Source organism: Prunus persica, chromosome G7 (assembly GCF_000346465.2).
Source record: "Prunus persica cultivar Lovell chromosome G7, Prunus_persica_NCBIv2, whole genome shotgun sequence".
Lineage (NCBI taxonomy): Eukaryota > Viridiplantae > Streptophyta > Magnoliopsida > Rosales > Rosaceae > Prunus > Prunus persica.
Window position 1 is genome coordinate 18,500,811 of NC_034015.1, and position 24,598 is coordinate 18,525,408.

General features: G+C 37.2%; 4 protein-coding genes, 1 long non-coding RNA gene and 1 pseudogene across 6 annotated transcripts; 4 read left to right on the forward strand and 2 right to left on the reverse strand.

The window, feature by feature from the left end:
• On the reverse strand, positions 7,212 to 8,641 carry LOC109950269. The gene is made up of 3 exons (XM_020568770.1): positions 7,992 to 8,641; positions 7,824 to 7,899; positions 7,212 to 7,599 (listed from the first exon to the last, which is right to left on the reverse strand). Exons 1-2 carry the CDS (start codon positions 8,557 to 8,559, stop codon positions 7,838 to 7,840), a joined length of 630 nt encoding a protein of 209 aa, XP_020424359.1. The 5' UTR covers positions 8,560 to 8,641; the 3' UTR covers positions 7,212 to 7,599; positions 7,824 to 7,837.
• Positions 9,353 to 10,285, forward strand: LOC18770229 (annotated as a pseudogene).
• LOC109950270 lies at positions 10,337 to 13,458 on the reverse strand. 2 transcript variants are annotated; one of them, XR_002272588.1, is made up of 3 exons: positions 13,026 to 13,458; positions 11,031 to 11,138; positions 10,337 to 10,734 (listed from the first exon to the last, which is right to left on the reverse strand). It is a non-coding gene; the product is annotated as an uncharacterized LOC109950270 (long non-coding RNA). The 2 variants fall into 2 exon arrangements; XR_002272587.1 differs by having other exon boundaries at positions 10,337 to 11,138.
• On the forward strand, positions 15,013 to 16,697 carry LOC109950413 (F-box protein At5g65850-like). Its single transcript, XM_020569030.1, has 2 exons — positions 15,013 to 15,160; positions 15,400 to 16,697. Exons 1-2 carry the CDS (start codon positions 15,013 to 15,015, stop codon positions 16,695 to 16,697), a joined length of 1,446 nt encoding a protein of 481 aa, XP_020424619.1.
• Positions 20,151 to 21,810, forward strand: LOC18770687 (photosystem I chlorophyll a/b-binding protein 6, chloroplastic). The gene is made up of 5 exons (XM_007202389.2): positions 20,151 to 20,306; positions 20,389 to 20,574; positions 20,697 to 20,734; positions 20,838 to 21,352; positions 21,468 to 21,810. Exons 1-5 carry the CDS (start codon positions 20,263 to 20,265, stop codon positions 21,486 to 21,488), a joined length of 804 nt encoding a protein of 267 aa, XP_007202451.1. The 5' UTR covers positions 20,151 to 20,262; the 3' UTR covers positions 21,489 to 21,810.
• LOC18769516 (pollen receptor-like kinase 3) lies at positions 21,912 to 24,598 on the forward strand. Its single transcript, XM_007204778.2, has 2 exons — positions 21,912 to 23,784; positions 24,030 to 24,598. The coding sequence occupies exons 1-2, from the start codon at positions 22,347 to 22,349 to the stop codon at positions 24,596 to 24,598; spliced, it is 2,007 nt and encodes a 668-aa protein (XP_007204840.1). The 5' UTR covers positions 21,912 to 22,346.

The window sequence follows — 24,598 nt, forward strand, 5'->3', positions numbered from 1 at the left end:
GTGACAGTTTAACAGGCAATCTCATGGAAATTTCACGGTGCCTGTAACAGGTCGCGCCACGTGTGTAGGGAAATAAACTCTGATTAATTATTATTATTTTGTTTTCGTTTCATTCACTACCAAATACACATTCAGATTAAGGTAGTCATTAGAATGTGTTATTAGATAGGTGTTCATAAAACAAAACAAAATATCTAAAAACAATCCACATTGATTACATTTCTCTTTAGTTTGATAGTTAACTTTAGTGTTATTTATGCAAATATTTTTCTTCACCACTTTAATCTAAGGTGTATCTTTATTATATTTCTTAACATTTGACTTGTATCTATGAGCCTAACTATAGTCAACTATCTACTTTGTATTTATGGAATCATAATTATACTCATGGACACGTGTGAAGTGTTAAGAAGGTGGTGATAATACACATTGGGTTAAAATGGTGAGTAAAAATGCTCTATGTTATTTATACCAAAATTAAACTAAAAAATATCTTAAGTTCGAATCTCCTATTTCTATTAATTAAAAAAAAAAGTTATTTTGTTATATAGTTGATAGTTAAGTTAATAGATTGTCAATCAATATCCCATGTTTAATGACACTAATTTATGGTCTCATAACTCATAATTGTAGCATACGCAATAGGATGCAAATGGAATGTCTCTTTTGCTGCAATATGAAGTAACACTGCAGGAAATACGTATCAGATAACATCAACAAAGTTAGTCGAACTAGTAATGACATTGACAGGTTTCAATATTAATTAATTACTATGTGTGCTTGGTCGCTGTGCTATGAGAAAGCAATGGATTGGATGAGCCACACCACCTACCCTAAAGCATACTTACCACACTCAGCTGGTTGAGCAGATGATTATTTGGTTAACAAAATTGGTGCATAAATCAAATTGGATTTTTTATTTATAAATAAAGAATGTTTAACAAATTGTTAGACTTGGATTGAATTATGGCAACGCTGAAAATTTAATAGATATTAGGTTTGATATTGGGTGTGTTTGATGAAGGATTATAGCCGCACTCTTTTTTTCTTTTCTTTTCTTTCCGAGAAAGACTAATAGTATCGTTTGCAAGAGAATCTGACTTGGTGCTATTGGCACCGCTCTTTCTATGTTGCGACCCATGTTCGATTCCAAACTATGTTTGACAACCAAACTATTACCAAAATGTCCACAATTGCAATACCCAATTAGGTAAATGAACCTCTCACAAACACACCCAGCTTTAAAAGTGGGTGTTTGGCTAATTGGATACTCCAATGATGATCTGTTTGTCAAACATAGTTTGTAATTACATCATGGGTCACATCATAGATAGCAGCAGCGCCAAGAGCACAGGACAGACTCCACTGCAAAACGATACTCTCGGTACTTTATCGTTTTCTTTTCATTCTTTGGCAATGCAGTAGGTCTACCAATACGTGAAGCAATTACACCGCCGTGGACTAACCATGAAACAAACCCCAATTGGCCTCAGACCTTACCATTCATAAATGTGAAAATGTATCTGGAAAGAACCCAACTTTCCTACACCACCACCAAAGTACACAGTTGGCTAGCTTAACATATATTTACCAACCTTACTAGGAATTTGATGAGTTTTTAGCTACAACAATCATACAGTCTGCATGTGCATCCCCTTGCCTGGACTAAGCACGTAATTGTGCAAGTATCATAATAATCGCATATTTGTGCAAGTATCATAATAATCGCATTGCACATTGTTGGAAAAAGCTGGATGGAAATGGAAACTTTGTAAACGATATCAACAACCCCTTTTTATTTGGAATTTGTAACAACTCCAAAGCTTGATTTCTAGTACTAGTATTCTTATGGTATTTACACCAGCCATCTGAAAAATAAGATACCAGAGCAGTATTCATGGTCCGGATGTCCAAATTGGAAGATCAAATTAACTAATCTAGAGATTGTTAAACAACCATCTAAAAAATAAGATTTGTTAAATATTAGGTTATCAAATTCTCTACAAAACTCTCATTATCATTTGATAATCTATACGATAATCTATAGAACTTGACATTTGATAATAATTAGGTGAGCTTTTGTTATCCTTTATTTGCTTTCTCATCTGGAAATCTTTGTCACAGGGGGCTTCTAATGTTTCATTCCCCTTATAGCTGGCATTTCATTTGGCCTTTCCCTATGAATGACATTTTGATTGATTAAAAGGGAAGTGTGCAAATAAGTGGGAGGACCAATTTTTTTATGTTTTATTTTTACTTATTTATTGTCCTGCAAGTATCCTTCAAGGGACTTATTATTATTATTATTATTAAATAAGCAAACACGAACTTAATTTGTCCACGTTATTAATTGTTGCACAAATAAAGGACAGCAACCAAAACTTGAGTTGAATTAAAATATTATTTAATTATTGATTAATTGTTTGTTTCCTAGCTAAACACGACTTCCATTCCAACTATCTTCTTCCTCTTGCTGAACGAGATTCTCATTCTCTTTTCCAAGCCGAGATGGAGCCATCTCTGGAGCCCAGAAGCGAAGCTATCCCTTCTTCACTTTTTTCCCCTCAAGAAAAAGATAAAAACCCTAGCCTTTTCTCTATTCCCGTAAGCAAAACGATCACAGTGTATGAAGACACCAAATCATCAACAAATATTCTTATTTCTAGGTGAAGAGTCGTTGGGACTGAGATAAAGGGAATCCTTCACAGTTGCTGGTTTGGAGGAAACTTTTTAACCAGATGTATTGATCATCTATTAATTTTGATATCGCATCTTTTAATATTTTCAATAAAAGGTAACAATTGTTGATTTGTTGTTTCAATTTAATTTACTTGAACATTGAACATTTAACTTTATGACATCAATTGTGATACTTGTTTGTGTCTTTGTTTTTGGTAAATGCAACGATTTTGTATCAATAATAACATGAATCTTTAGATACAACGAGAATAATACTCATAATATATATATATATATATATATATATATTTGAGCTTAAACTTATTTGGGGAATCCCTCAATTGAAGCTCTCTATATATACTTATATGTATGAGTAAAGAGTTAGATAATTATATTTAATGTTGTTACTAAAATTATTTGTTTGATGAATAATTAGGGTTGGCGAAGCTGAGGACTAAGAGAAACGAGCATTCACCCTTAATGGACTTACCCAGGGATATCATCCTCGATGTTTTTACTAAACTTCCAGTAAAATCACTTTCTGAGATGCGTTGCATATTTAAGAGCTCTTTAAACATAATTGATAATCCATTTTTCGCGACATTGCACACTTCACGTTTGCTTAATTCTGCTGTCAATTCTACTACTGCTGGTGAAGTACAACTTATGCTTCTTGCTCATTCCTGGTCCTCTCGGGATAATAAGTTCTTAACAGCCTTGCAATCATTGAAATACAATGACAAGAATGGATTGACAAAAAGCAGACGTTGCAAAGCAAATATTTTATCTGGAGTTGGTGATTATGAAGTAGATTTTGTTTTTTGCAACTTGATTTGCCTTAAACAGACGGGGGCATTTAAAGCTCCATGCTTATTGATCAATCCTCTTAGAGGAGGAGAATTTCTTGAGCTCCCAATTAATGACCTCATTCCACCATATGCTAGAAAGTGGTACGGCATAGGATTTGACAGTATAACTAGCACTCACAAGATTGTTGGTGTTTTCAAAAGTATACCACACAATTACCAGGTGGCTTATGTTTATACCTTGGGCACAAGGTCATCATCATGGCGAGAAATACACTCAGTTCCCCAATGTGAGTTTAGTAGAAAGAATGTATTTGTATATGGAGACATGCATTGGTTGGTTTATAATGATGTGGCTAGAAGAAACCCTAATCATATTATTTCTTTTGATTCTAAGAAATATGAATTTGTTTCGACCCCTTATCCTAATTCATCACAAGGTTTTATTCGTGGTTTGCAAGTCATGCACTTGCTCAACTTGAGAGGATGTTTGGCCATTGTGTCATCTGGGAATTTGTTTGTTGAGATATGTGTGCTAAAAAATTATGAAAAAAAGGAGTGGGCATTAGATTACAAAATTGACAACGAAATGTTACCTAATGGTTCTCCGCTAAATTCAATTAAGTCTTGTGGTGAATTGGAGCACGGGATATTTTTCACTGAAAGAAAATATCCTCTTATATTTTACTTTTGGGACATAAGATATAAATCCATAAAATATATCACAGGTGCTACATTATTCCCAGACATGTTCAGTTATGATAATCTATATTATCATCTTTGGGGTAGGATTATAAGTATCTTCAGTTGTACTAGAGGCTTGATTTCCTTAAAGACTTGTGGCAATTTAGTTGAAAGACTAGTGTGCAGGTGGACAATTTTTGAAGCAGCAAAAACGAGGACATGGCATTTTGATTGATCAAAAGAGAAGTGTGCGCGCACGTGCGAGTAAGTTGGAGTTGCAACTTTGTTGTTGCTTTAATTTCAGCCAAGGGCTAACTTTGAGTTAGCAGGGATCGATGTAGATGAAATATGATATTGCTATATTCATGTAAATTCCAGAACCAACCATAACATACATGTTACTTGTGTAGCAAGATGCTTTGATTATGAAGGCTATGCCATATATTGAACATGTTACTTGTGTAACAATTCTGTTATAAAAAAATTCATTAGTTAAATTAAAATCTTGATTATTTATTAGGGAAGTAATTGTTTGTTTCCTAGCTAAACACGACTTCCATTCCAACTCGCCTTTGATTTGCTTTCCCTCTAAGAAAAAGGAAAAAAAGAGAGTAGCCTTTTTCTTCTTTTTTATATTCCAGTTAGCAAAGGGAGAAGGCTAAAACTTGCGCAATATATAAAAGCACCGAATGATCAACAAATATTCTTATTTTTGCACGAAGAATGGCAGGAACTGAGGTGAAGAGAATTTTGGGTAGTTCCTGGCTTGGAAGAAACAGTTTTGTTACGAAGTATGGAGGAAAATTTTCAACGGGATGCATTGATGTTCTACTAATTTTGATACCGCATCTTTTAATATTTTCGTTGAAAGGTATGTATTGTTGATTTATAACAATTTAATTTACTCAAACATGTAACTATATGACATCAAATTGTTTGCGTTTTTCTCATTGTTGAATAATAAAATCTTGTGCTAATAATATTGTTTCCACCATGAGTATTTAGGTATAATTCTTATAGAAGTGATATGTATTTATGATAAGTTTGATAATTTGTATTTAAAGTTGTTACTAAAATTATTTGTTTGAGTGAGTAGGGTTGCAGAAGTCGAGGGCAAAGAGAATCGAGAAGTCAACCTCAGAGTCAACCTCAGTGGACATACCCAATGATATCATCTTCGACGTCCTTACAAGATTGCCAACAAACTCACTTTGTCACATGCGTTGCGTATCCAAGACCACTTTGCGCATGGTTGATAACCCATATTTTGCTACATTGCACACCCCGCGTCTACTTAATTCGTCTGGTACCAACTATGCTGCGGCTGTTGAAGTACCACAACTTATGCTTCTTGCTCAGTCTTGGTCCTCTCGGGCCAAACGTTCAACAGCCTTGCAATCATTGAAATACAGCGGCGAGCACGGCTTGACAAAAAGCAAACATTGGCATGCAAAGATTTTATCAGAGTTTGGTAATTACCAAGTAGATTTTGTTTTCTGTAACTTGGTTTGCTTTAAACATGAGATAAGGACATTTGGATTATTGCTCAATCCTCTTAGAGGACAAGTTCTAGAGCTCCCAAAGAATCACCTCCTTCCAACCTATGGTAAAAAGTGGTACGGCATGGGATTTGACAGTATAACTAGCACTCACAAGATTGTTTGTATTTCTCAAATTGACCGATACAGAAACTTGATACGCAAACATCCTGATATATTGGTGGCTCATGTTTATACATTGGGAGCAAGATCATCATCGTGGCAAGAAATACACCAAGTTCCTCAATGTGAGTTTACTAGCAAGAATGTATCTGCATATGGAGACATGCATTGGTTGATTGATCGTGATGTGATTGGAGGAAGCCCGAATTATATTATGTCTTTCGATTTCAAGAAAGATGAATTCGTTTGGAATCCTTATCCTAATTCATCACAAGGTTTTGTATGTGGTTCGCATGACATGCATTTGCTTAATTTGGGAGGATGTTTGGCCATTGTGTCATCTGGGCATTTCTCTGTTGAGATATGGGTGTTAAAAAATTATGAAAAGAAAGAGTGGGCGCTAGATTACAAAATTGACAACAAAATGTTTTTTGGACGCTCTCTTAGATCAATTGAGACTTGTGGTGAATGGGAGCACGGCATATTTTTCACTGAAAAATATCCTATAATATTTTATTTTTGGGACATGAGATACAAATCCATGAGATACATAAATCATGAAACATTATTACCAGGCATCTTCAGTTATTATCATCTTCCGGGTACTAGGCGGAGTCAATTGAAGCTGAAGCTGAGCATCCTCAGTTATACTAAAAGTCTGATTTCCTCAGAGACTTATGGCAATTTGGTTGAAAGACGAGTGTGCAGTAAAACAGCAAAAACGAGGACATGGCAGATTGAATGATTGAGGAAATGGCATTTTCATTTGTAGGGAGGGAGAGGACATGGCATTTTGATTGATTAAAAGGGAAGTGTGGAAATAAGTGGGAGGAGCAATTTTGTAATTCCAGCATGGGTCATACACTCGCAGTCATAGATAGGAGCAGCGCCGGCAGCACATGACAGACTCCTCTGTAACGGCTCATTGACTTAACTTCTGCATTAGAGCACTCCCACCTCCTTTTGCCATGGCAAAAAGGGGGCTATGCTCCAAAGCTTGATTTCTAGTAGTCTTATGGTATTTACTCCTAATCTGTTCTGTACTAAAATATTTGCTTGATGCTTCATTATTGAAGAACTACAACTGCTACAACTCCTAGGCAAACTTCAGATCACAAAGACTTACAACTATTAAGTTTGCCGTTGCACAACAAACATATAGTCTGCATGTGCACCCCCTTGTCTGGACTAAGCCCATATTTGTGCAAGTATCATACTAATCACATTGCACATTGTTGAGAAAAAAAGCAGGTTGGAGTAGGCCATAATTTCCAAATGAATGCAACTGGATGGAAATGGAAACTTTTAAACAATACCAACAAATATCACATCTTTTAAAGGAAACAGATATTCCAGAATACATCTAGCAGGGGTGAATCAATGCCATCTCAAACTCAATGCCATTTCAATGAACAAAAAGAAAGTTTACCAATCGGATATTCCAGAATACATCTAGCAGGGGAGAATCAATGCCATTTCAATGAACAAAAAGAAAGTTTACCAATCGAGTTCATATGACCGTTGTTTATTTGACAAATCCTATGCTTAATGAAGTAACCTAGATTAGAAAATCACCACACTAGAATTTGATATCTTAAAATTTATCAAATCTAGAGCAGTATTAGGTTGTCTTCATGTATATATGTACCAATATGCCGTATATACCATATGTACCAGTGTGCCTTGAGATGTCTACTGCAGCGGTGTCAAGTATGTTGGGGGTGGTTCTGGTGGGAAGCAAAATCAGCACAGCTAGTTATCAATTGTACCTGGAATCCATCAAGCAAATAATTTAGTTCAGACTTAACAGAGAGTAAAACAGAATAGCACCATACATGTTGACAACAAATATGTGATCCAATAAATCAAAGGATAGGGACTACTTTGACTATTTTAAGTCTATAATCCTTTTTTAATTATCAGTTAATCAAGGTACCCTAAAACAAACTTACATATATTAATCAAGAAAATGCAGCAGAATGAAGAAACTTACCAATATTATGTTTGCTACACATCCAATTTTACAGCATCGAGAATCTGCTGTAATCCTTTCTGTGCGACAACCGTGGCTACAAAATTTAAAGATAAATAAGAAATCATCAATAACAATAATTAAAACTAAATTATTCAGAAACAACAAAAGGAAGGGACAAAAAATTACCGAAAGGGAGCTTAGTTTTCGGGGAGCTGGTGGGGTTTACGATGTGTGTGTCAATCTGCGGAACCGCAGTTTTAGAAAAAAATTCCGAAACCTTCGTCAGTAACCAAAGCTCTGCGACAGTAGCAGCAAAATTCCCAACAGTTGTACCTCTAGCAAGAATCCATGACAACAATTTCTCGCGTAAAGTTTTCTCAGGAGCCAATGGATTTCGATTCTCCCCCGCATAAGAGGCCGAATACGGATCCGCCGCCGCCGAATCAGACGTATTAGGGCATAGGTACTGGATAAGGATGGCCATAACGTCCCACTCCTGGGGGGTTTCCAGGGCTTCCTCCACCCTGAAAGCTCTGATAGATTTACTTTCCAGGGTCACCTTCAACGAATCGTTGAAATCGTTCCACAAATCCTCTCTCATTTTGAGGATTCCGGTCAGGGCAGATTGAAGCATCCGTTTGTTCTCATCATCTGCCATGCCATCCACTTGTGCCTTCATCAATTTCTCCATTTCGTAGAGTCTCCTAATGTTGCTGTAGTAACATTTGAGGTCTCGTTGCTGTGTAGAAGCCATATGGATTTTTCAGGGGAGATGGAGAAGACGAGGGAGAAGAGACGAAGAAGACGACGCGATTGGATTTGGAGTGAGCGCGGCAAATGATGCGCTGCCAATGACCTTACCTTAAGTCACATGGCCCTTTAAGTCACATGGGTCTAGGCCGTTCGATCAATTATTATTGATCACACTCGCGCGGCTTTTGGATCGACTCAATATTTCATTTGTTTTTTAATTTCCAACAACTTGTTTTTTCAAATTTCTTATGGCTCTTTATTTATAAATTTTCAATTGACTTTCCTAATTTGCTCAGAGATTCATATACTATTTAGTATTTATGAAACTATCCTTAAGTTTGTGGGAGTGTTCTAATTTATAGGCATTTGCAGTGTTTTTTTTTCTTTTTTCTTTTTTTCCTGATAATGGGCTTTGGATTTTTATAGAGTTTCTATAGGGTTGGGTTTTCTACTATTTCAGGCCCCCCAATTGGGGTGGAATCTCAAGTCCTTAAATGAACCATAAAGACACCAAAAAGAAAAAAAAAAAAAAAAAGAGGCAATATGGGAAGGGCTAAATTGTAAGGAAATATAAAATATTGGGCAAATAAGTAAATAAAATGAATTATGGGCTCTCTGATAAATTACCTTCCCTTTTTGTTTTCAAATTTATAATACCAGGTACCCCAAAAAATGGTATACCAAGGTACCGATTTTAATTCTTAATTAATCTCTACTAAAAAGAACAGGTGGGAGAAAGAATTATTATTATTTTTAAATTTTAAAGAAGGCAGAAAAATTATAAAATAAAAGTTCTGCTCAGTTTGGCTTGACCGTATTGCCGTCTATTGGCCTGGCCATTACTTCTGGCACTCAACCATCCTAACCTGTTCTTTAGTTTCAACCTTCAAATTTCCCAACACAAATTATACATAGGGACTCATAAGTTTCTCAAATATTGTTGTTAATGTCCAAGGTTTCTGATTAAAACAGGGAAGTACCTTGGAAATTTTGCCAGGAAAAGTAACAACACGCATGCTGGGAAGAAGAACACCCAGTTTAAATGCAACAAAAGGGGTGTCAAGTTTACCATAGGCCATTGTGGTTTCCTGGTTGCTCACCTCCAGAGTGGCTTGATGGCAGGTCAGAATTACTTATTAATTAAATTCTTCAATTTGACTGTCTTTCACATCACCCCTCCTATATTTTCAGCACATATCTATCTCTCTGCTTTCATTCTAAGAACTTCTCATGGTTTAAGGCTGGTGAAAGAGAATACTTTGCAGACCCCGGAACCTCGTTTGTGTGGCAGTTAGCATTGAGCCTAAGTTTCCTCAACAAAAGAAAAAAAAAACCAAAACCAGATGTTGGGTACCCTGGTGTGCTCTGAAGAGGGCCTCCTGCTGAGCCTGTGATGGTGTTGATAAGAAGGGATATTAAAAATGGTCGTCTTGCAATGGTGGCCTTTGTAGGGTTCTTGTTCCAAGCTATTTATTATACAGGGAAAGATCCCATTGAGAATTTGATGGCTCATATTGCAGATCCTGGTCACTGCAACAGTATTGATGCTGTGCGCTTGAAGACTCGTGGAATGCTTTGTAATTCGAACACCAAACAGCTTGCATACATCTCTAATCTCTGCATTATGGGATAATCACCTTGTCAAAAATCAGGAGGGCCTTCAGCTCCACACAAGCAGGTTCTCCACCGTCACACCAGACATCTCACTGCCTGTTCATACGCCAGCACTGTTGCATTTCAGCCAAAGGGTAACTTTGAGTTACTGCCTGACAGACATAAGAACGACACACACAAGGGCGCTGAATGGCGCCCCCCAATTTTAATGATTAATACGTAACAGGATACAACGACCAAGTAGTCTCTGTTACAACTTCAAGATGGCAATATACATGCAAACACAATGAAGGCAATTTTGCATACAAGAAAATAAGTTAATTCTCTCTCTCTCTCTCTCTCTCTCTCTCAGACACACACGAAACCACAAATAACAATTAACAAGTTACTAGGATGTAGATGACATTTGATATACATTTTAAGTTAATTCTTTCTGCTCCAAGTGGTCTGGTTTCCATACTGAAGCAACCCGTCCCATGCAGCATCTAGACAAAGCAAAACCAAATAGCATGGCTAGCCTTTATAATAATCATCATCTCTCGAACACACAATTGACTTCTCCCTGTTCATCGATCAAACCTGTTTAGTTGGTTAACAAAACTCCAAAACCTATTAATTGAAGCATTTCTGATTCTGAACGTGGTGTAAACTGCACACTTCACTTTCACTTTATATCTTTAGTGTCACCCAATATCTTTTTTAGTGAACCGGAGCATTTAAATAATATTTATAAGCTCATCTGCAACGGATAAATAAAGAGAATGGAAACCCATGCAAAATATAACAGTACCAGAATAGCATTATTCAGCACATCAAACATAAAGTTGGGGGAAAAAACCCCGAGTAGGATAAACTTACCAGGATCCATTCCATCAGTATTTGGAGCTTCAACTACGTGAGCCAAAATCGTAACATTTCTTACCGTAACATTTTTGCAGTCATATGGATGAAGTGTACAACTTAGACCTGCATAATAGTGTCCATAAGATAAGAGTGCACTGAATACACCGACCTTCTGATTGACACACCAAGTATGTGTTATAAAAAAATAATAGTTTTCCTCTTTCCGTAAAGCCAAATACAAAATATTTATATTATAAATAACTTATAAACAAATTGGAAACTTTTGAAGGTATAATAAAATTGAAGAAAACAAAATAATAGGTAAGTAAAAGGAAAATAAATAATAAGTAAGAAAGTGAGTTTGGTACGGTGAAGCACGTCAAAGACGTTGTCCTAAAGCCTTTGTAGCCTCCCTACGTGCAGGTACTGACGGTCTACAAGACTCCAAGATACGACCCCTTATACACAAACTCAAGATCCGCTATGAGCACGTTCACAGACAGATATAGGTATCCAAGTCACATAACCATTGCCCAAAATAATAATAATAAAGTACAGAATATATGTAAAAGTAGAAAAGGAGAGAATTAGAATGTGTATGTGATATTCTGATAGTGTATTGTATATATCGTGTGTGTTATTATGTGTCATTGTGTGTATCAAATGTGAAGGAGGAGTGGCCTTTTATAGGCATCTAAAAACATGTAACCTTCACCAACCATAAAAGTTCACCAACCAAAAAATTAAGGCTTTCACCAACCAGAAATAAAACTTGAATATTAAATATATATAACCCCCACAATAAATAAAATAAAACAGCCAAAATAATTAAATAAATAAAACGGTTAAATTTTTAAAACCTTTTAAAATTCCAACAGTATGCAAATTATAAAAACCAGCCACAACATGTTACTCTTGTAGTAAGAGGCTCTGAAAGATTTATAGGCTTGAAGGCTATGTGATAATATAATGGACAATTAGAATCATCGACTTCCCTAGAATACATGATGGCCAAGTGGACAACAAGAAATGAAATGAAGGCAACTTCCTGCCTCTGGTATTTCAATCACGATAGAGTAATACGCTTTGTCAATCCATTTTTTATATAAAAATCATTTGTCAATTCTTTCATTGTCTTTGCCATATAAATTGTCAGGATCAACTTGGTACAGCCGAAGACCTCAGTGAAAATCTAAACGGACCAAATTAAGTAATGTTAATGAAATGGGAAACTATTAATTAATTTTTTATTTACAAGGTTCGGCAGAAAATCATCATTGACTGTTACGATAGTAAGATGGCTAATTCGCGTAATCTTTCTTGATTTTCACAAATGTCAACATATGCTTATATTCATGTATAACGGCTATAATAACCATTTGAAGGAAATGGAGGCATCAAAGGAGTATGCATCAGCAGAAATAACTGTACTGATGTGCAGGTTTTGTGTATGAGAGAGAGAGAGAGAGAGAGAGAGAGAGAGAGAGAGAGAGAGAGAGAGAGAGAGAGAGAGAGAGAGAGAATCATGGAAGGATCTAAAGAATATTAGCAAAGCCACGTAGACTACAACTTATTTTTTGAGTGAAAATAAGACTTTTTATATGCTAATTAATTTGAATGAATCAATAACATTATGGCAGTATGTGTATTTGTGTGTAAGAGCTCCAAAGCTTGATTCCTTGTAGCCTTAGATGGTCAGGTGATGCACCGCATAAGTCTGGTTCAAGTCAAATTCTCATCTAAGGATATAAACATATACCTCGTCTATTCTAGAGATCGAGGCGCTGGATAAGCAGTCATATCATCTACCATGTGACCGTTGCTTATTTGACAAATCCTATGCTTATTACAGGAACCTAGACTGGAAAGTCACAACAGTAGAATTTGATAGCCTAATACTAACAAATCTAGAGCAGCATTCCAGGTTGTCTCCATGTTTTAGTCGGAAATAAAACAAATGGTGGTAGGCAAAAGCTAACACAGATACAATTAAGAAAGACAAAAGCTAACCTGAATCCCACGAATCTCAGCATCTTCAGCAAGAAAGAGAGTCATTTGACTGTACAACAATGTAAAGCAGTGATCTTTTTCACAGATGAACAAGTGGGTTGGGCCAATTTGATGCAGAAAATCGAATGGAGCTGTGGTTGGGGAAGTCGGGGCGTTTGATTTTTGATAGCATGGAAATTGTGGTGAGACGTTAATGTTGTTGCTGATCAGAGGGTGGGTTTGGTTTGGATTGTGAAATGGGGAAGCTTGAGTGCAATTGAAGGGAAGGGTGTTTAAGGAGAGGAGGAAAAGTTGGTTCAGATTTGAAAGCTTTGGGTTTTCGGGTCTCTCAGCAACCAGGAAAACAGAGTTTGGAGCTTTGGCTTCGAGAGGTTGAGTTCTGGGGCAGTGACGCGAGTGACAGTTTAACAGGCAGTCTCGTGGAAATTTCACGGTGCCTGTATCAGGTCGCGCCACGTGTGCAGGAAAGTAACATTCACTACCAAATACACATTCAGATTAGGCTTATTTACTATAATACCTCTTAAAATTTTGGTCAAATTTTATTTTACTCCACAAAAGTTAAAATAGCCCACTTAACCCCATTATCAAAGTTTTGTATTCTAATTTACTCCATACCGTTATCTCCATTAATAACTCCGACAATTATGATGACGTGGCATGATTATTTTAATTTTTTTTACCACAAGTAATGATGTGTCAGATGTGGGCCTCATTTTTTCTGCTTAAGTAGACTAAAATATTAATATAAATAATTAAATAATGTAATTACTTGTTAATATAAAAAAAAAATCACAAATGGAAAAAAATTAATATTAAAAAAATCTCTTCTTCTCCATCTCTCTCTCTCTCTCTTCTTCTCCGTTATCTCAAACTCAATGCCATTTCAATGAACAAAAAGAAAGTTTACCAATCGGATATTCCAGAATACATCTAGCAGGGGAGAATCAATGCCATTTCAATGAACAAAAAGAAAGTTTACCAATCGAGTTCATATGACCGTTGTTTATTTGACAAATCCTATGCTTAATGAAGTAACCTAAATTGGAAAATCACTACACTAGAATTTGACATCTTAAAATTTATCAAATCTAGAGCAGTATTAGGTTGTCTTCATGTATATATGTACCAATATGCCGTATATACCAGTGTGCCTTGAGATGTCTACTGCAGCGGTGTCAAGTCTCCGCTAAATTTAATTGAGTCTTGTGGTGAATTGGAGCACGGAATATTTTTCACTGAAAGAAAATATCCTCTTATATTTTACTTTTGGGACATAAGATATAAATCCATAAAATATATCACAGGTGCTACATTATTCCCAGACATGTTCAGTTATGATAATCTATATTATCATCTTTGGGGTAGGATTATAAGTATCTTCAGTTGTACTAGAGGCTTGATTTCCTTAAAGACTTGTGGCAATTTAGTTGAAAGACTAGTGTGCAGGTGGACAATTTTTGAAGCAGCAAAAACGAGGACATGGCATTTTGATTGATCAAAAGAGAAGTGTGCGCGCACGTGCGAGTAAGTTGGAGTTGCAACTTTGTTGTTGCTTTAATTTCAGCCAAGGGCTAACTTTGAGTTAGCAGGGATCGATGTAGATGAAATATGATATTGCTATATTCATGTAAATTCCAGAACCAACCATAACATACATGTTACTTGTGTAGCAAGATGCTTTGATTATGAAGGCTATGCCATATATTGAACATGTTACTTGTGTAACAATTCTGTTATAAAAAAATTCATTAGTTAAATTAAAATCTTGATTATTTATTAGGGAAGTAATTGTTTGTTTCCTAGCTAAACACGACTTCCATTCCAACTCGCCTTTGATTTGCTTTCCCTCTAAGAAAAAGGAAAAAAAGAGAGTAGCCTTTTTCTTTCTTTTTTATATTCCAGTTAGCAAAGGGAGAAGGCTAAAACTTGCGCAATATATAAAAGCACCGAATGATCAACAAATATTCTTATTTCTGCACGAAGAATGGCTGGAACTGAGGTGAAGAGAATTTTGGGTAGTTCCTGGCTTGGAAGAAACAGTTTTGTTACAAAGTATGGAGGAAATTTTTTAACGGGATGCATCGATGTTCTACTAATTTTGATACCGCATCTTTTAATATTTTCACTGAAAGGTATGTATTGTTGATTTATAACAATTTAATTTACTCAAACACGTAACTATATGACATCAAATTGTCTGCGTTTTCCTTATTGTTGAATAATAAAATCTTGTGCTAATAATATTGTTTCCACCATGAGTATTTGGGTATAATTCTTATAGAAGTGATATATATATATATATATATATTTGTGATAAGTTTGATAATTTGTATTTAAAGTTGTTACTAAAATTATTTGTTTGAGTGAGTAGGGTTGCAGAAGTCGAGGGCAAAGAGAATCGAGAAGTCAACCTCAGTGGACATACCCAATGATATCATCTTCGACGTCCTTACAAGATTGCCAACAAACTCACTTTGTCACATGCGTTGCGTATCTAAGACCACTTTGCGCATGGTTGATAACCCATATTTTGCTACATTGCACACCCCGCGTCTACTTAATTCGTCTGGTACCAACTATGCTGCGGCTGTTGAAGTACCACAACTTATGCTTCTTGCTCAGTCTTGGTCCTCTCGGGCCAAACGTTCAACAGCCTTGCAATCATTGAAATACAGCGGCGAGCACGGCTTGACAAAAAGCAAACATTGGCATGCAAAGATTTTATCAGAGTTTGGTAATTACCAAGTAGATTTTGTTTTCTGTAACTTGGTTTGCTTTAAACATGAGATAAGGACATTTGGATTATTGCTCAATCCTCTTAGAGGACAAGTTCTAGAGCTCCCAAAGAATCACCTCCTTCCAACCTATGGTAAAAAGTGGTACGGCATGGGATTTGACAGTATAACTAGCACTCACAAGATTGTTTGTATTTCTCAAATTGACCGATACAGAAACTTGATACGCAAACATCCTGATATATTGGTGGCTCATGTTTATACATTGGGAGCAAGATCATCATCGTGGCAAGAAATACACCAAGTTCCTCAATGTGAGTTTACTAGCAAGAATGTATCTGCATATGGAGACATGCATTGGTTGATTGATCGTGATGTGATTGGAGGAAGCCCGAATTATATTATGTCTTTCGATTTCAAGAAAGATGAATTCGTTTGGAATCCTTATCCTAATTCATCACAAGGTTTTGTATGTGGTTCGCATGACATGCATTTGCTTAATTTGGGAGGATGTTTGGCCATTGTGTCATCTGGGCATTTGTCTGTTGAGATATGGGTGTTAAAAAATTATGAAAAGAAAGAGTGGGTGCTAGATTACAAAATTGACAACAAAATGTTTTTTGGCCACTCTCTTAGATCGATTGAGACTTGTGGTGAATGGGAGCACGGCATATTTCTCACTGAAAAATATCCTATAATATTTTATTTTTGGGACATGAGATACAAATCCATGAGATACATAAATCATGAAACATTATTACCAGGCATCTTCAGTTATTATCATCTTCCGGGTACTAGGCGGAGTCAATCGAAGCTGAAGCTGAGCATCCTCAGTTATACTAAAAGTCTGATTTCCTCAGAGACTTATGGCAATTTGGTTGAAAGACGAGTGTGCAGTGAAACAGCAAAAACGAGGACATGGCAGATTGAATGATTGAGGAAATGGCATTTTCATTTGTAGGGAGGGAGAGGACCTGGCATTTTGATTGATTAAAAGGGAAGTGTGCAAATAAGTGGGAGGAGCAATTTTGTAATTCCAGCATGGGTCATACACTCACAGTCATAGATAGGAGCAGCGCCGGCAGCACATGACAGACTCCTCTATAACGGCTCATTGAATTAACTTCTGCATTAGAGCACTCCCACCTCCTTTTGCCATGGCAAAAGGGGGCCTATGCTCCAAAGCTTGATTTCTAGTAGTCTTATGGTATTTACTCCTAATCTGTACTAAAATATTTGCTTGATGCTTCATTATTGAAGAACTACAACTGCTACAACTCCTAATCTGTTCTGTACTAAAATATTTGCTTGGTGCTTAATTATTGAAGAACTACAACTGCTACAACTCCTAGGCAAACTTCAGATCACAAAGACTTAAAACTATTAAGTTTGCCGTTGCACAACAAACATATAGTCTGCATGTGCACCCCCTTGTCTGGACTAAGCCCATATTTGTGCAAGTATCATACTAATCACATTGCACATTGTTAAGAAAAAAAGCAGGTTGGAGTAGGCCATAATTTCCAAATGAATGCAACTGGATGGAAATGGAAACTTTTAAACAATATCAACAAATATCACATCTTTTAAAGGAAACAGATATTCCAGAATACATCTAGCAGGGGTGAATCAATGCCATTTCAATGAACAAAAAGAAAGTTTACCAATCAGATATTCCAGAATACATCTAGCAGGGGTGAATCAATGCCATCTCAAACTCAATGCCATTTCAATGAACAAAAAGAAAGTTTACCAATAGGATATTCCAGAATACATCTAGCAGGGGAGAATCAATGCCATCTCAAACTCAATGCCATTTCAATGAACAAAAAGAAACTTTACCAATCGGATATTCCAGAATACATCTAGCAGGGGTGAATCAATGCCATCTCAAACTCAATGCCATTTCAATGAACAAAAAAGAAACTTTACCAATCGGATATTCCAGAATACATCTAGCAGGGGAGAATCAATGCCATCTCAAACTCAATGCCATTTCAATGAACAAAAAGAAACTTTACCAATCGGATATTCCAGAATACATCTAGCAGGGGTGAATCAATGCCATTTCAATGAACAAAAAGAAACTTTACCAATCGGATATTCCAGAATACATCTAGCAGGGGTGAATCAATGCCATCTCAAACTCAATGCCATTTCAATGAACAAAAAGAAACTTTACCAATCGGATATTCCAGAATACATCTAGCAGGGGAGAATCAATGCCATTTCAATGAACAAAAAGAAACTTTACCAATTGGATATTCCAGAATACATCTAGCAGGGGTGAATCAATGCCATCTCAAACTCAATGCCATTTCAATGAACAAAAAGAAACTTTACCAATCGGATATTCCAGAATACATCTAGCAGGGGAGAATCAATGCCATCTCAAACTCAATGCCATTTCAATGAACAAAAAGAAAGTTTGCCAATCGGATATTCCAGAATACATCTAGCAGGGGAGAATCAATGCCATCTCAAACTCAATGCCATTTCAATGAACAAAAAGAAACTTTACCAATCGAGTTCATATGACCGTTGTTTATTTGACAAATCCGATGCTTAATGAAGTAACCTAAATTGGAAAATCACTATCAAATCTAGAGCAGTATTAGGTTGTTTTCATGTATATATGTACCAATATGCCGTATATACCATATGTACCAGTGTGCCTTGAGATGTCTACTGCAGCGGTGTCAAGTATGTTGGGGGTGGTTCTGGTGGGAAGCAAAATCAGCACAGCTAGTTATCAATTGTACCTGGAATCCATCAAGCAAATAATTTAGTTCAGACTTAACAGAGAGTAAAACAGAATAGCACCATATATGTTGACAACAAATATGTGATCCAATCAATCAAAGGATAGGGACTACTTTGACTATTATAAGTCTATAATCCTTTTTAATTATCAGTTAATCAAGGTACCCTAAGACAAACTTACATATATTAATCAAGAAAATGCAGCAGAATGAAGAAACTTACCAATATTATATTTGCTACACATCCAATTTTACAGCATCGAGAATCTGCTGTAATCCTTTCTGTGCGACAACTGTGGCTACAAAATTTAAAGATAAATAAGAAATCATCAATAACAATAATTAAAACTAAATTATTCAGAAACAACAAAAGGAAGGGACGAAAATTACCGAAAGGGAGCTTAGGTTTCGGGGAGCTGGTGGGGTTTACGGTGTCTGTGTTAATCTGTGGAACCGTAGCTTCAGAAAAAAATTCCGAAACCTTTGTCAGTAACCACAGCTCTGCTACAGCAGGAAAGCTCTGATAGAGTTCCTTTCCAGAGTCACTCGTTGAAGTCTTTCCACAAATCTTCCTTCATTTTGACAATTCCGGTGACGGCAGATTGAAGGCAGATGCTTCGAACAAACAGATGCTTCAATCTGCCCTCACCGGAATTGTCAAAATGAGGAAAGATCTGTGGAAAGACTTCAACGAAGACGACTACGCGATTGGATTTGGAGTTTTCTTTCTGTTTTTCTGATAAGGGGCTTTGGATTTTTATAGAGTTTCTATAGGGTTGGGTTTTCTACTATTTCAGGCCGCCAATTGGGGTGGAATCTCAAGTCCTTAAATGAACCACAAAGACACCAAAAAGAAAAAGAAAAAAAAAAGAGGCAATATGGGAAGGGCTAAATTGTAAGGAAATATAAAATTATTGGGAAAACAAGTAAATAAAATGAATTATGGGCTCTCTGATAAATTACATACCCTTTTTGTTTTCAAATTTATAATACCAGGTACCCCAAAAAATGGTATACCAAGGTACCAATTTTAATTCTTAATTAGCCTCTTGGCACGCACGGTTTTATTTTCAAATTTATAATACCAGTTACCTAAAAAATGGTATACCAAGGTATTGATTTTAATTCTTAACTAGCCTTTTTGCATGCGCTTCTGTGCTTGTGAGAGGTTTTTTTATAAAAAATTTAAATTTATTTTAGAATTAAAAAAGATAATAGATAGTTGTGTTTCATAAAAATAGGATTCATTATCAGATTTTTTTTTTAATTTTTTAAATATGAAAAGTGTGAAAATTTACTATTACCCTCATTTAATTAATAATTTCAATTCTTATTGTTTGCATTAACCAAGAGCATTTTATGGTATTTTGAATGTTTCACCATTATTTGTCTTTTGCTTTATATATATATATTAATCTCTACTAAAAAGAACAGGTGGGAAAAAGAAGAATAATAATTTTTAAATTTTGAAGAAGGCAGAAAAATTATAAAATAAAAGTTCTCATTGGCTAATCAATACCTCAAATTTTTACGAGTCTAGGATAGGAACTTATATCTAGAACACGTGCCAACTTCCCATTGGCTCTTTCTTCTTCTTTTTGTGCCAATTAAGTTATAATTCACCCTATCATGAACTATCCATCTTCCCGGTGAGTAGAAAAACTGTCAAACAATTTGCAGGGAACCCAAATTAAGCTATCAAACTCTGCTCAGTTTGGCTGGACTGTCTTGCCATCTATGGCCCTGGCTATTACTTCTGCACTCTCAACCATCCCAAGCAGGTAACAAAGTTTTCCTAAACCACATTCTTAATTTCAATCTTTCAAACGCTAATTTTCTTAAATACTACCGTTCATGTACAAGGTTTCGGATTGAGTACAGAGAAGTGCCTCGGAAATTTTGCCCAGGAAAATTAAAACCATGCATGCTGGGAAGAAGAACAACCAGTTTAAATGCAACAAAAGGAGTGTCAAGTGTGTGTGAACCACTCCCTCCTGATAGGCCATTGTGGTTTCCTGGTAGCTCACCTCCAGAGTGGCTTGATGGCAGGTCAGAAATAATTATTAATTAAATTCATCAATTTGACTGTTTTCACATCACCCCTCCTATATTTTCAGCTTATATCTATCTCTGCTTTCATCCTGACTTTTGTTTTGGGGTTAAAACTATAGCCTTCCTGGTGATTTTGGCTTTGACCCCCTTGGATTAGGTATGTACATGTTAATTTTAGACCATTTGTACACTTTCTGTGTATGGTCTTAGTTTAACTTATTTCCATAGAAATGTAAACCCAATTTGACGAATTTTTGCAGGGTCTGATCCTGAGTTACTAAAATGGTTTGCACAAGCTGAGCTGATGCATGGCAGATGGGCAATGCTGGCAGTGTCTGGAATTCTAATTCCAGAGTGGCTTGAAAGATTAGGGTTTATTGAGAACTTCTCATGGTTTGAGGCTGGTGAGAGAGAATACTTTGCAGACCCCACAACCCTGTTTGTGGTGCAGTTAGCATTAATGGGGTGGGTTGAGGGAAGGAGATGGGCTGACATAATTAACCCTGGGAGTGTTGATATTGAGCCTAAGCTGCCTCACAAAAAGAACCCAAAACCAGATGTTGGGTACCCTGGTGGGCTATGGTTTGATCCCATGATGTGGGGAAGAGGATCTCCTGAGCCTGTTATGGTGTTGAGAACAAAGGAGATAAAAAATGGGCGCCTTGCAATGCTGGCTTTTGTAGGGTTCTTGTTCCAAGCCATTTATACAGGGAAAGATCCCATTGAGAATTTGATGGCTCATATTGCAGATCCTGGTCACTGCAACATATTTTCGGTAACGCTATATATATAGATATACTTCATTGCATTCTCTGAATTGTCCAAAACATAAAATGTATTACACACTTTGATGTGCTGATAAATTTTTAACTAACAATTCATCTGTGCAGGCTTTCACTTCACAATATTGATGCTGTGGGCTTGAAGACTGCTGGAAGGCTAGCTTGTAATTGAAACACCAAGCAGCCTGCATGCATGTATATCTCTAATCTCTGCATTATGAGATAATCTCTTCTGTTATAAGAACAAAGAAATTGTACATACAAAGAAGCCAAGACAGCCTCATGACATCCTTTCTGTAATTTGAATATTCTTTTTTTGTTAAAAGTTCATGACCGATGCTTGGGTGGCCATGGTGATATCCAACAAGCATGATCATGAGCAAAGTGTCCAGGCACCATCTTTGAAACTTGGCTAGAATTGGTTGTTATTCACTCAATTTTATTTGTTTTAGTTCCTTTTTGAGATTGAATTAATTAAGTTTTCCGTGATTTCTTTTAAGAAGAAGTTTGCCATAAAAGTGTGTAATAACATAAATATGGTTTTGCTCTGCCTCTGCGAAACCAACTGAATGAATGTTTAGCACTTTTTGGAAATTGAAAGTCCTGAAATGTAGGGCATCCAGAGGCTGACAAGGTCAATGCAAATTCCACAACCTCTCTCTGTTTCCTCCCCAAATCCCACAAGAGGCAAATCCAGCCCTCTTTCCTCTGTCCCAATCTCTATTCTTAGAGTTTATCTTGTAAAATCTGGTAATCTCCATCCCCAAACCCATCTCAAAGCCACAAACACACCCCCAACCCACCACCCAACATGACACACCCAACTCCTCCTCCTCCCATACACCCCAAATTCATGATCAACAAAACGAAATTAAGCAAACACAAGAGAACCTCAGAGAAGAACCACCACCCGTCTTTCTCTCCGAACAGCGGCTCGTTTCTATCCGGTGGAGACGACGACCCATTGTCCCCCTTCCCGGCTCGGCAATGGCCGCTGTTCGCTTCCTCTTTCTCCTCCTCTTCTTCTCTTCCTCCCCCTACCTCTCCCTCTCCTTACCACAAGACCAAGAAGCTCTCCTCAAGTTCAAGAAATCACTCACCCGTGCAGGTGCCTTAGACAAGTGGACCCCTGATCAAAACTCATCTCCATGCAAAGCCCAATGGACCGGGATTGTTTGCTCCAAGGGCAGTAATGTCATCAGTGGTCTCCATATCTCCAACATGGGTCTCTCTGGAAAGATTGATTTTGATGCCCTGAAAGACATTCCTACCCTAAGAACCATTAATTTCATGAACAACAATTTCTCAGGTTCAATCCCAGACTTCCACACACTTGGCGCCTTGAAATCCTTGCTCCTGTCAGGAAATGGATTCTCTGGTGAAATACCAAAAGACTACTTTTCCCATATGACCTCACTGAAAAAAATATACCTCGATAACAACAATTTCACAGGCAAAATCCCAGAGTCCTTGGGCCAATTGAACAAGCTAGAAGAACTTCACTTGGAGAAAAACCAATTCACAGGTCCTATCCCCAAACTAAAACAAGGATTGAACTCACTTGACTTGTCCAATAATAAGTTACAAGGTCCAATCCCAGACAGCATGTCCAAGTACAACCCAAAGGCATTTGAAGGAAATGAAGGGCTGTGTGGCGTGCCACTCAAGTCATCATGTCAATCCCCATCTCCATCCCCATCACCAGCTCCATCCCCATCACCAGCTCCAACCCCTGCCCCTTCCCTTTCCCCTTCCCCATCAACCCCATCACCATCCGCACCACCTTCGTCGCCGTCCTCGTCATCCTCAGACGTGGATTCTAAAAGAACGACAACCATCATCATAATCATCAGTGTCATCTTGGGTATCATGATACTACTCTTGCTGTATGTGTTGTTTGTAGCAAAGAGGCAAAAGAGAGACGACGATTTCGATGTGCTTGGGAAAGAACAATTGGATGATCATCATCAACGGGTGGTTGAAGTTCATGTCCCAAGTAGCAACAACCGCAGTCTGGGCAGCAGTAATCATAGCTTGGAGGTCCACCAAACCAGTAGCAAAAAAGGGGACTCTAAGAAGGGGTCAAATCATGGGAAAAATGGCATGAACGAGCTTTTGATGGTGAATGATGAAAAGGGTTCGTTTGGATTGTCTGATTTGATGAAAGCTGCGGCTGAGGTTTTAGGGAATGGAGGGTTGGGATCGGCTTACAAGGCTGTGATGTCCAATGGGATGTCTGTGGTGGTGAAGAGGATGAGGGACATGAATAGGTTGGGGAGAGATGGGTTTGATGCTGAGATGAGAAGGTTTGGAAGATTAAGGCACAAGAATATCTTGACTCCTTTGGCTTACCATTATAGGAGAGAGGAGAAGCTGTTGATCTCAGAGTACATTCCTAAGGGCAGCTTGCTATACCTTTTGCATGGTATGAACTTGTCACAATTTTGCTTTAAGTAATCTTGTTTTAAGCTTCTACATTATAACCATTTTGATTTTTGGTATTTTGGCTCCATGGTGACCTAGTTATGTTAGAGATGTAAACTACAATGCGATCATTCTTTTGAAAACTAATGCGACACTACCTAATATGATCAGTCGTCTCTAGATTGAGAGTCTGCAACATAACATGTTTCCAGACAAACTAGGCTAATGCAAACGTTTAATTTGCAGGTGATCGTGGCATTTCTCATTCGGAGCTGAACTGGCCAATCCGTCTGAAGATAATCCAAGGAATTGCATGTGGATTGGGGTTCATCCACACAGAGTTTGCATCCTATGATCTTCCCCATGGAAACCTCAAGTCAAGCAATGTTCTGTTGAATGATGACTATGAGCCAGTCCTAAATGACTATGCCTTGCATCCCCTCATCAACCCCAACACTGCTGCTCAAACAATGTTTGCTTTTAGGACCCCAGAGATCACAGAGTCCCAGCAAACTTCTCCAAAGTCTGATGTTTATTGCCTAGGGATTCTAATCCTTGAGATCCTAACTGGGAAATTCCCTTCCCAATATCTAACCAATGGCAAAGGAGGAACTGATGTGGTGCAATGGGTGCAATCAGCAATGGCTGAGCAGAGAGAAGAAGAGCTGCTTGACCCAGAGATAGCAAGTGATGCAGACTCTGTGGATCAGATGGTGCAGCTTCTCAAGATTGGAGCTGATTGCACTCTCAGTGATCCTGAGCAAAGGCTTGATATAAGGGAAGCCATTAGGAGGATAGAAGAGGTACAAGTATGA